This window comes from Aquarana catesbeiana, linkage group LG09 (genome assembly GCF_042186555.1).
Source record: "Aquarana catesbeiana isolate 2022-GZ linkage group LG09, ASM4218655v1, whole genome shotgun sequence".
Lineage (NCBI taxonomy): Eukaryota > Metazoa > Chordata > Amphibia > Anura > Ranidae > Aquarana > Aquarana catesbeiana.
In genome coordinates, this window is record NC_133332.1 from 259,717,939 (window position 1) to 259,730,669 (window position 12,731).

The 12,731-nt window shown below is 42.4% G+C and overlaps 1 protein-coding gene across 1 annotated transcript in view; it reads left to right on the forward strand.

Annotated features, from left to right (window-relative positions):
- The window catches only part of LOC141108566 (5'-nucleotidase domain-containing protein 2-like), a 67,238-nt gene extending 58,972 nt beyond the window's left edge, over positions 1 to 8,266 (forward strand). The window contains exons 13-14 of the mRNA XM_073600283.1: positions 2,091 to 2,155; positions 4,747 to 8,266. Coding sequence (XP_073456384.1) covers positions 2,091 to 2,155; positions 4,747 to 5,008 — 327 coding nt within the window. The 3' untranslated portion in view covers positions 5,009 to 8,266. The remainder of the gene's footprint in view (positions 1 to 2,090; positions 2,156 to 4,746) is intronic.
- The last annotated feature ends 4,465 nt before the right edge of the window (positions 8,267 to 12,731 follow it).

A 12,731-nucleotide genomic window follows, 5' to 3' on the forward strand; every position in this document is an offset into this window, starting at 1 on the left:
CCCTTACACACTGACAGCACCTGCCATTCGCACTAAAGCGCCGCTCGTTTTATGCGCTGTTTTGCACTGCTTTTCAGCTGCCAGTGGGGCGCTTTTAACCCAAAAAAAGTTAACTCCCATTTTGCGGTGCTTAGAAAGTGCTGCCCATTCATTCCAATCGACAGGGCATTTTGAGAGTACTAAATACATCGCTCCCAACCCACCCCAAAGATGCCGCTTGCAGGACATTTCGGAACGTCCCGCAAGCACACTGCCCCAGTGTGAAAAAAGACACTGCAGTGAATGGGAGGCAGTTTTCAGGCGCTTTGCAGAAGCTAATTCTAGCGCTAAAGCGCCTAAAAACCGCACCAGTGTGACAGTGGTCAAACTGAAAGCCCATAACTTGCATGGACAGAGCTGGAGGAAGAATCTGCAGGAGCCTGGCATTGCATCCCAATTGATTGGTTGCATTTATTATAAAGAAGCTTGATGTTGAGTGTGAGGGACCCACTTAAAATTGCTGTCAAACCGTTTTCCTTGTCTACATTCGAGACAAATGAGACCATTAACAGTCCTTGTACATTTTCCCAGAACCAGATAATCTGCATTTGCTAAAGAAGGATGCATATATTTATAGCCTTGTTTAATCTCTTCCCGCCCACACCTTAGGTGAAAGATTGCTACAGCACGGGCTCACATTGCCGGGATGGCCTCTAATGGACGTTCATCCTTGTTTGTGCCGTCTGCGCATCGGCAGGGATCTGATCAGTGTGCTTAGGACACATCTGATCACAGATCGGGGTAAAGGGCCAATCACAGTGGCTCGTTGCCATGTGACCAGCTGTGTCCAAACACAGCTGATCAGTGTAAACAGGGCTTGCCGGTTATCGGCAATCCTCTGCTCAGGCTGACAGCATGAGAGGAGAGGTGATAACCGGCAAATCCACTCAGGACATCTACACTGACAATCGGAGTGCTAATCATCAGTGTCCTGTTTTTCTGTGGTGCTTGTCAGTGTGCCCACTAACGATGCCACCTATCAGTGCAGCCTCATCAACACACATCAGTGAATGAGAAAAATTACTTAATTAGAATTTTTTTTTTTTTTGGCAAAAAAAAAAAAATTGTGGTTGCCACAAAAAAAAGCTCTATTTGGCTAAGTGTCTTCTTTGTTTGAATGACAATTGCATGGTCATGTAACACTGTACCCAAAGTGCGACAGCACTGAAAGCTGAAAATTTGCCGGGGCAGGAAGGGGGTGAAAGTGCCCAGTAAGCAAGTGGTTAAAGCAGAGTTCCACCTGAAAGTGGAAGTTCTGCTTTAAGCACTCCTCACCCCTTGCATGCCACATTTGGGGGGGTAGTGGGTACCCAGCTCCCACCCACTTCTGCTTGGGCAGCTTAGATGACTCAAGTGGAAGTTCTCCTCTCCCCCCTCCCTGCAATTTTCTGGGACACGTCACTGGTCCCAGAAGATTGCCCGGCCATTAAGGTGGCGCAGTGTGCACTCAGCTGTGAAGCCGCAAGCTTTCACGGCTGGGTGCCCACACTTGTGGTGTCGGGGAGAGGAAGAGAACTGAGGGTTTGGATGGCTGGATCCTGGGACAGGTGTGGTGTGTGGTTTTTTTTTTTTTTTTTTTTTTTTTTTTTGTAGCTGCTTACTTTTTTAATAAACAACTGGAACTCTGCTTTAAGCAAGTTCTGTTTTTCTAATGATCATACTAATGGGAAGACTACAGAAGGTGTTTGTTGGTGGTTAACCATGACCCTTTTACAGGGTGTGAAATTGCACATCTGTTTCTCAACTCCTGTTCTCTTCTGGATTCAGTTGAGCAGTGTGATGTAATGACTTCTGTATCTCTTCTGTTCCCCTTCTGATGTCCTGTAGAGTTGCTGTCTTGTAGAAAGTTGTTCAGCTAAAATGTGTTTTGTGTATCTCGAGGTCATAAATCTGTCTTGTAGTCCATCAGAGCATTGACTTGTGTGATTTTACCAGTAGTAGAGTATTGGTTGGCTTCCTCCCTAGGAGATGCGGGTTGTTTGTATCTGTTTAAAGGCTGTCAGAAATCTGACCTGCAAAGGCATTTCTCAGTAAATGTTGTTCCCTTACAGAACTTCCGTGATCCGGAGTCACAGCAGATTCTACAAGACTGGATGAGGGAAAGACAAGAGCTCAGGTACTTCCCATTGTGTGCGCTGCTCTACACTCACATATGACTGCCTCTTTGTACTTGATTTGATTGTAGCCGTCTTAGTGCAATTGTGACAGAGAAAATGGAGTATTGTCCATGATAAAAAAGTATCACAGACAGTACTCAATTTTTACTGCCTCTTTGTGTACTTCTTCCTCCCTTCTGGTCATCGGCACTCCTGAATTAAGCAAGTAGGTGCTACTTTGACTGTCATACTGACCCTCTGGCTACAGTTCTTGGAGTCCATGCCTTGACAAAAGTATGCAGATAAGGATTTGTGACATTACTCAGATGTTCTAGTCTGCATTATTGTTTCCAGTTAGACTCAATGTACTGAAGCCCTTAACTCAGCCGAGGAGGTGGCATGCTTTTTTTTTTTTTTTTTTTTTTTTTTTTTTTTTTGTCTATTACTTTGAGCTTGTATGGCCATCCCTCTGAAATTTTTTTTTATCTGCGTTACACTGCTTTTCAGAGGCATTTCACAGGTGGCTGAGGTGGAAAGTCTTTCTCATTGCCAGTTTTAACCTTTGAAAGCCCACTGTGCCACAACCACATGCATTACACACTGTTCCAGGGCGGCCCTATTCGCTGGAATGGGTCATATATTGGTGATGGTGGTACTGAGTAATTCTGCTGAACACAACTAGTGGTATACGTTTCGCCACAATGTGGGAGTGTGTAAAAAGGAGGGTTTGGGACTTTAAATGATGCATAAGGCTACGGTAATCAAGTAGAAAAGCAGTAATACTGTAGGTTTTAATTTTGACATATTACGGCAGAATAAACATGAACTAAAAGTATAAGCAGTATCAAAGACCTGATCTATACATTGTCTTTGATTACTGCTTATACTTTTAGTTCATGTTTGTTCTGCGTGTATTTATGTTAAAACATATTACTGCTTTTCTACTTGATTACTGTAGCCGTATGCCTAATTTAATTTAAAGACCCAAACTTTTTATTTTATTTTTTTTTATTTCACACAATTGCTCTAAGGGCTGGAGGCACATGATTTCATGGCCTCATTTTTAAAGTCCCACACATTTTTCCACAGTGTGGGAGTGTGCACTAACATGGCTGCTGGACATGTTCACTTGCTTTTTCAGGAGGCAGTTAAAATGTATTCAGGATTTGTATATCGCCAACAGTTTGCACAGTGCTTTACATTTATAAAGGTAGAAAGTACAGTTGCAGTGCAATTCAATAAAAGGGGGGGGGGATAGGAGTGCCTTGGTCCTGAGAGCTTACACTCTAATATGGAGGGGCAAGTGGTACAAAAGTTAATAACTGTGAGGGATGATCTGATGGGAGAGTTGACATTCAGTTAGGTGAATGTGGGATATGCTTCCCTGAAGAGATGTGCTTTTGGGGATCGCCTAATGGTTGACAGATTCGGGAAGGGACTTCTAGTGCAGGGATATGCAATTAGCGAACCTCCAGCTGTTGCAAAACTGCAAGTCCCATCATCCCTCTGGGTGTCATGCTTGTGGCTGTCAGTCTTGCTATGCCTCATGGGACTTTCAGTTTTGCAACAGCTGGAGGTCCACTAGTTGCATATCCCTGCTCTAGAGGATGGGAGAGGCTCTGGTGATGAGCATGGGAGGAGGAGACATGGAACCTTTTTAGAGAGAAGCAGCCTCAACCTTTTAAATTTTTAATTTTTTTTTTTTTACCTGCCAGTATAAACCAGGCCTCAAGTAAACTAAAGTCACCATTTAAAAAAAACGAGCAAGCAAGCTCTTAATTTGTGAAGAGACGTGCAATTTCTCTTCTGCAGTAGAATAAAGCTACTTTCCTGCTCAAAGTCCCTTAGAGTGAGCTGTGCATGCACAGTTAAGTTTACGTTCTAGCAAAACCCGTGTGGTGGGATGACTGAACTCCTCCACTCATTCACACGCTGGCCAATGTACATGGCCACAACCTGGCACCTGCAGAAAGCCTGGTAGATGCAGGTGAGTGACCTTAAACCATTGAAGGAGAGGGGTAACTATTGTGGACTTTAGTTACACTTTAAAAAAAAAAAAAAAAAAAAAGACTCCTAAACTGAGTAATTCTTACATGGTCATGTATGTGTAGCATAGAAGTAAAGTCCCGCTGTTAAAAACTGCATGCAGGCTCTTCAGTTGTGAAGAGACATGCAATTTCTCTTCTGCAATAGAAAATGGCTTGCATCACTGGCATGGTCCCTGTATGCCAAGATCGCCGGAATGCGTAGGAGTGACTTCCTCCTGCAACAGCTCAAGACTGACATTCTCCAGTATATGCTGATGAAGCGTGGGTTACTGTTGAAGGAAAAGTAAGTTCAGCTCCACTTTAAAGTGTCCAATAATAGCTATAGCTACTTATAGCTGGAAGCTCCAGGTAGAATCTGAATGGTCACCCTTTCAAATAGGCAGTTCTGTTGTCGCCTGTATTCTAAACTACCCAATCGTGGCACTGTAACATTGTACACTGTGGAGGACTGGAAACTGTCCTGTGTGTTTTTAATAGTATGCTTTATTTTCCTGTTATTACAAAAAAGTAGAACCCTTTATTTTATTAATTGAGGCTTTTTTTTATTTTCCTTTCATTTACAGGGCAGTGACCAAGAACCTCTTCAACCCTCAGTTTGGTAGTATTTTCCGCACCTGCCACAACCCCACCTACTTCTCCCGCCGCCTCTGCCGCTTCTCTGATCTCTACATGGCCTCTGTCAGCTGCCTCCTGAACTACGACTTAAGCTATATCTTCTTCCCCCGCCGCACCCCGCTGCAGCACGAAGCACCTTTGTGGATGGATCAGCTCTGCACTGGATGCATGAAAACGCCATTCCTGGAAGAAATGGCCCACATCCGCTAAACAAGCGCCACCAGGCCTTTGTATCTAGACTTGCGACTTAAACATGACTTGATGATTTTTAATTTTTTTCGTTTTTTTTTTTTTTTTGTTTTACTTTTAAACCGGTGCCATTTGCACATTGGGGAGCGCAGTGTTTTCCAGGCCAGGTGTTGGACAGTTAAACCATCTGTGCTTGTATAAATAAGCTGGGTAACAGGGTGTACTAAAAACTAAAACTTTGAAGATCTTCCCTTGTCCATTAGGGCCCTTGACTTGTTAAGCTGGCCCTTACAGTGGACAGATTCAAGACTGGAACAATTGTTCAAAATGACTTTCATACTATAAGCAGTGTGTTCGGCCCTCCTTGTTCTGGGGCTGAGGAACAGTGCGGACTGATGGTTACTACTCAAGTGACACTTTTGGCTTCGCACCCGCTGGGTAATAAGCGGCTGGACTTGTCAGAATGTGTGAAATATTTGAGACTTAACCATCTGTTGGCAAACATCTGCTTTTGCTTTTAACACCAACATAGGCTTCTCGCAAAGAGTTCATATGACCAAGCTTCATAACTAGAGAAATATTAAGCTGTTACATGATGATGGCAGTGTTGAATGTGTCTGCAATATACCTTACAGTATGAGCCAGGATGCCAAAATTCGGATATCCAATTTTTTTGTGATATTGGTGTTGTCAGTTGAAGCCGTGTTACTTGGCCCTACTGGTTAAACAAAAATGGTGGCTGCTATTGCTGACTTCCCATTCTGTAGTTGCAGTCTTACAGTTTATATTCTTTAGAATGTCCTCTGCCAGAATGCTGTAGAAAAGAGCCCTAGTTCCCTGTGTGGAAGCAGTGGTCTCCTCTGCAGAGGCAACCTTACAGTTCATATGAAGAAAGCTGACTAGAGCATCCTGTCCTCTGCAGAGACTTCCACGCAGGGAGCAAGGGTCGTTCCCCCCCCCCCCCCCCCCATCCTACAACATGCAGACAGACTGTCAACATACCTCTGCAGAGGTCCCTGTAAATTGAGCTTTGCAACATGAGCTTTGATTGCAGAGGTGTCCTCTGCAGAGAAACCACTGTTTTCCAACAAAGACCAAGAGTCCTTCTCTACATCATGCTGGCAGGGGGTCAGGATTTTCTATTTGGGCTGTTCTGCTTTTTTAAGGCTTGGTTCAAACTTGCATATGCAATCGAACAAAGGTGTGTTTCCATACATTGAGTGTAGGGCAGCCCAACCCTTTTTTTTTTTTTTTTTTTTTTTTTTTTTTTTTTATTGGCTGGACTGCACATGAGACATGCAGAAAAGTAGTAGTGTTTCGGTGTATCAGAAGTGCATGATTTTGCTCTTGTCCCTGACTCATAGAACTAAACTGAGTGAACTGTTAAACTTTGCACACTGTTTTGATGCACCTGGTGTGTATTTACCTAAATTTGACTTGATGTTTTATAATGCAAAAAAGGCAACTAGGATTTTTTAGAAGGGTTAGCAATGACGCCCCATATTTTTTCATGACTGGTCACTTTTGTTTATTTAAATACATTTCTTGTAAAGATGCATGCATCTGCAGCCTCTGAATATTTGCCTCTCCAGCAGGTGGCAGAGTTGAACCTTGCAATCTTCAAGCGCTACAACCATCTGTAATTCTATAGTAGCTGACCCAGGAGTGTCAAATGCCTGCTTCCACCACATGGTTGTGGTTCAATCTGCTAGTCGTACTTCACTACAGGACATAGTAGGGATGTAGGGACTGGCTAAAGAAACCATTAAGGATGGCAGGGCACCAGGCATCTGACACTCCTGGAAGGTTGTGCCATGTGAAAATTCTGCTAGAACGCCTAAAAGCATCAAAGTTTTGACTTGCCAACCACTAGAAACACACTTTTTTTTTTTTTTTTTTTTTTTCTCCATTTAACCCGTAATTTGTAGCTTCTTGTTTATGTGTCCATTTGGTGTAAGCTATGAAAATCTCTGAAATGTTATGCCAAAACTGTTCCATACGTTGGAGCAAATCTTGGCTGATGCATTCCTCGCCTTCAACCAATGCAGTGAATAAAATTCCTGATGTCTGAGGAGAGGTGTAAAAGCCAAGTAGTAGAAAGGAAGGGATATTTGAGGAAAATTGCGAGACGGCTACTGTTGTAAAAGGGGCACTACATTGGAGTCTTAACTTTTTTTTTTTTTTTTTTTGTTTTTGTTTCTATGCAAGAGTTGGCTTAGACATCCATGATTTGCCTTTTGGCTTCCAGATACTCCTTGACTGACGCAAGCTGTTACTTATGACAAAAACCTGTTTTAATTTTTTTTTTTTTTTTCATGTATATGCATAAATTGGCCATATTCACCAGTGCATGGTACAGTCTACTAATCCAAACCTGCTTTTGTATGATATAAAGAACAAGAATTTCTATCCTCTGGATTTAAGGGGGATTTTGTTTGTTGTTTAAAGGTGAGAATTTACGCACAAATGTTTTTAAAATTTTTTTTTTATGAACTATAGTAAACCTTTTTGTCCTCAGGTGAGGCAGGGAGACGGTATAAAGACTTGAAGCTTTTGTGATTTAAAGGGCTAACGCAAGTGAATTAAAGAAGGTCTATTCAAAAGTTCTTTAGTTTTTGGGTGAGTGATTTGGTGTATCTGATGTGCAGATGCAGTTGATTCTAAAACTTTTCTGTGCCTGTCCACCATTGAAGGTATCGCCCATCTCTTCCCTTCTGACTTTGCTGCATCTAAGTGTTAAATTCACCTGCCATAAGCTGCTTTTCTTGAATACTTACTAGAACAGGAACGGCAAGAATGGGGACAATGGTGGGGACAATAGTGAAAGCTCACGGAAGGCCTCAGTGGTTGGGTGTATCTTCACACGGCACTTCTTTTCACCCAAAACAAAAGTTTTGAATGGACTTGTTCTTGGATTATGAATTTCTTTTAATGTCTCAGTTAAGTGCAACGAATAAACCTTTCCCCGGTAACTGATCTTGCATTCTTGCTAATGTTCAGAGTTCTGGGTAAGAGGAGAAGGTTTGGGCAATGTGAAGTTGAATCCCTCGCAAAGCAGACTGCAGGGTATGGATCTGATGTTGGGTACCTGCCATGTTTTACTGTCCATTTTTAGGTTTTTTATATAATATACTGCCTTCTCTGACTGTTTCCTTATGTACATAAAATGGCAAAGGTAATCCATTAAAAGCTTTTACTGCTGTTCATTTGGTTTTTCCAATAAGGAGGAAAAAAGTCTGTACAGAGGAAATGTCAATAAAACCCTTATCAAATTTGTAACTTTCTGTGTATCGTCTGGAAAATCTTGTATGTTCAGAAACCTCACGGGTCATAACTGAGCCAAAACCACACTAATTGGCTTGAGAATGTAATGGGAAGGAGCTCAGCAAGAACAAAATGTTTTTTTGGCTGGTGATGGTGTTACTGGGTTAGAGGTGCTTTTCTTCCCAGGATCTGGAGCACAGGAGTGTTCTATTATACATTTGTTCTATTATACATTTGATGTTAAAAAGCTTCTTGCCACATTAGGCCGGCCAGACCCTCATCCATACAAGTGGTGGGCAAATTTCTTGATATGGGGGGCCCTCAAGTGCAGCCCCCGACATGTCTCCCGCCTCATTATCAGAGGCGGCAGACGCACACCACCAACAAAGATCTCCCAGCACACCAGCACACTTGCCTATTAGCCTGCAAAAAAATTGCATTTATTTATTTTTTTTTTTTTTTAATTTTATTTTTCTTTGTGCTATATGTTGCCTTTCCATGTGCACCTTACTGCAAAGGCCAGTTATTGGTTGGGGTGGTTGCCACTTTTTTGTACAGAAGATGCACATGATCTAGTCAGACTATTGGCTTGGTAAAAGATGGTCAGAGATTGTGGACATATTGCAACAAATGGCCAGAGAATCAGACATGATATAAAACTGTTGGAGACACTAGACATGGTATAGGAGTTGCTGGGGACATGCTTCAGGAGACCTATTGAGGCTCCTTGAAATCCCTACTGTAATAGGGAAACACCGGTTTTGTCTGCTGGGGTCTTGAGGACTGCAGGTTGGGCATCAGATCTGTACAGTTTTAGTAAAAATCTCATGGCGCCATGTATCTACAGCAACCTTTTCTCAACCTGAGTTGAGAAACCCCCGAGGTTTCTTGGGGTTCCTTGAGCAATTTCTGCCTCTCAGATGCGTAGCCACTAACCTCTTTGAGGCGATTTCTTCTGAATGACCAAGGGTAAGGAGCATACCTCCCAGCGACATGACACTAATGTCCCATGAGCTGTAAATATTGTTTGGGCTTCCCTGAGACTATAGTTGGTTAGCTATTTCAAGGGTACCTTCCATGTTAAAGGTTGATCTATAGTAAAGCTACAGTAAGATTAAAGTAGAATTGCCAAGAATATGAAAAATTTGAAGTACTTTTTCAAGAGTGCTTCATCATAGCTAATGATTAAACACAGTCCTTTTTCAAAGAGTAGTTGGTGAACTGACACTTGGACAGTAAAGCATAGACCTTACAGCTCTAGCTATGATGAAGCACTATTGAGTGTGAAACCTATCAGTATTTTATTCTGTACCCTGCTGCTGTATGAACTTTTTGTTATTTTACACAAAGGTGTTTATCGGAGTGCAGTTGTCTAGATTTTCCTACTACATGCCTAGCCTGTACCTGCTGCTTCCACCCCGAGGAGAGTTGCCTACAACACAACTGCCTAGAGCAGTAACTAATTTTCCTTTTACCTGCTCTGGCCTTATAGTTGGATATATAACCAAAACCCCAGAACTGTAACTAAAACTTAACTTTGAACATCAAACTTTAACGCTCCTCACTTGCATATGCCACTGTCTGCGCATAAATGCCAGTAGTCAAGTTCAGAACAGGATGTAGCAAATCTATAATCATTGCTTGACTCAATTAAGCTGCTACGTCCATCTTTCAGAACTTGGCGAATGTGTGAACTCAAGACCAGGTGGCAGCTGAGTCCAGGAACCCCTCAGTGCTCTAGTGTGCCTTTTTAATAGCAAGGAGTGGAACCTACTCCTTGAGACCATAAGCCTGGATGATGGTCTGTCCGAGCCACCTAATTTATGGAATGAATTGGGTACACTTTGGGTCAGTGCTTGACTGAGGAAGAAAAGAGCAAGAACAAATAGAATGCTAGCAAAAACAGGCTAACCTTTCCCCACAACAGAGTTGAAGAAAAGTCCTTCATCCAGGCACCTAGCAAAAACTGTGACAAGCTTATAGTGTGAGAAGTAAGGCTAACAACCCCTCTGGTTTTTTTTTTTTTTTTTTTTTTTTTAATAGCATAATTATTCATTACTTTCTGTATGATGTAACTTGTCGTCTTTTCCAAGATTTGAGAACAATTTGATAGAACTACCATGAAGGGAATCTAGTACATGTGGCCAGTGTCCATATCATCAAAATGGGGTGTGGGTGTATCCTTAAAAGCCCCCAGCAATGGTGTCAGTGGATGCAGAAATAACATCCAACATTGGTGACAATAGAAATAAACCACCCCCCCTCCCCTCTTTCAATTAGTGGGCAGGGGCAGTTAAAAGTTCCTCCTCTTGACTGGTGAAAAAATCTCTGCCCATCAATAGTCAGTGCCTTTTCAATCTCTGCTTCACTGGTGATCAGGGGCAGTAACAATCCATTCCCCTTTAATGCTGGTCAGTGGCAGTAACCTTCAATGGCGGTCAGAGGTTTTACGTATCTAATGATGTTATCCTGTACCCGCTCTCTTCTTGAGTGGGACTATACTGGATGAAGATAACTCAGGAAATCTTAGGACTCTCCTGCATGGTCCAAGACACTTGGCTGCTAGGTGGGTGTAGCCCAGACCTCATCTGGAATATACAGTCCAGATTACAAAAGGAATATCGGAGAACTGGGGAAGGTGTCAATAAGAGCACTTTCACACTGTGCCGCCTAGGGCATCAGCGGTAAAGCGGCGCTATTTTTAGCGGTGGTATTCGGCCGCTAGCGGGGCGGTTTTAACCCCCTGCTAGTGGCCGAAAAGGGATTAAATCCGCTTGCAAAATGGGGAGGAGCAGTGAGTTCACCGCTCCAAAGAAGCTGCTGGCAGGACTTTTTCTGACACCCTGCCAGTGCACCGCTTCAGTGTGAAAGCCCTCAGGTGAATGGAGCAGCTGTTTTAGGGCGGTCTGCAGGCTCTATTTTTAACGCTATAGCGCCTGCAAAATGCCCTCAGTGTGAAAGGGGTCTAAGGGCAATCAAACTGATAAGAGGCATGAAGGAGCTCAGCTATGAGGAAAGATAGAATATATAATTTTTTTTTTTTTTTTTTTTTTTAAGTAGAAATAAAGCCTATCGTTTTTAGCCAGGGAAGCTGCAATCCTAGCCCATGTTTAATCTTCAACTGCCATGATGCTGCACATGTGATCAGTTATTACACCAGCCATTGGATGGTTTTACAGTTTGGTTGAGAACACAACCAATGTGACAGTTAGTCCTGCCCCAGATATGTAATGTTTTTTGAAAATGTTAAAGCGGAAGTAAACCCATCTGTTTAAGTACCATCAACTCAAATCTGAGTCCTAGTGACTTTATAAATGAGAGCTCTAAAAACTCAGCTTTGTGCTTGTCTGGCAAGATCCTCCAGTATCTTCCCCACTGAAGTAGCCAATGTGTCCAACCACCTAGTAGTTGGTCTCCCTCTTTGCCTGGTTCCTTCGATCTTCCCAAACATTTCCTTCACCAGTAATCTCTCTCCTGACTGTGATCAAAATATGATAGCTGTAACTTCAACATTTTGGGCTTCTAGTGACTTAGCCAGTTTGATCGCTTCCAAAAAGAAAAAGAAAACTCTACGGGCTCTCCACAGCATGTGTGAAATCCTTCTCCAGCACCAAAGCGCAAATGAGTCGATCTTCTTTTTAATCCTGTTTTCTATAGTGTGCAACATTCACAACCGTAATTAACGATTAAGAAAATGAGTGCATAGACAAGTCTAATCTTTGTCTTATTTTCAAAATGTATTTTTGAATACTTTGTCGAGAGTCTTCATTGTGAAAGATTAGCTGAACTGAATGTACTCTCTTGAGAAGCAGAGATGAGTGGGGGGGGGCTATTCAATTTCAGGTCTTTACAGAGGACCAAGGGGTTAATCTTTATGTATGGAAGAAGAGGTGCTGGTACATTGGTAGCCCCTTCAAAATTAAAGGCTTACTTGAATGCAAGGCATCTGACAGAGGCCTAAATAGCCCATGTTACTTTAGCACCAATAACTTCAGCTGTCATTCCAAATTGGTAAAAGAATGTACAGATTTTAATATACCGGCCAGTGCACCCACTGAGTGAAAAATTATTTTGGTCAGCAGACACCCATAATTTAGGAGGTCATCTGACTGAAACCCACTGAGAGCTGACCATCTTGTGACCTGACCTCCCCTCATAAATTTTTGACCTACCCTTATTTGTCTTGAAAGTGTGAAAGAGAAGGATTCAACGTGATGAGTTCAAAGCAAATTATTGTCTTTTACCGATAATAGAGCATGAAGTTACAGTACAAACCTAAGGGCCAGTTCACACCATGTGCAGTCCAGTGCGTTTTTTTTTTTTTCTGCATCAAAAACTCATGGAAAGAGGGCTATGTGGTTTCCAGTGGCATAGTTCATATCAGTGCAGTCAGTTCCAGGGCGTTCCAGTTCAAAAAACAAAAAAAAACAAAACAAGTTTCCTTTTTCCTGCACGCATCAAAAACACAACGGAATGCCTT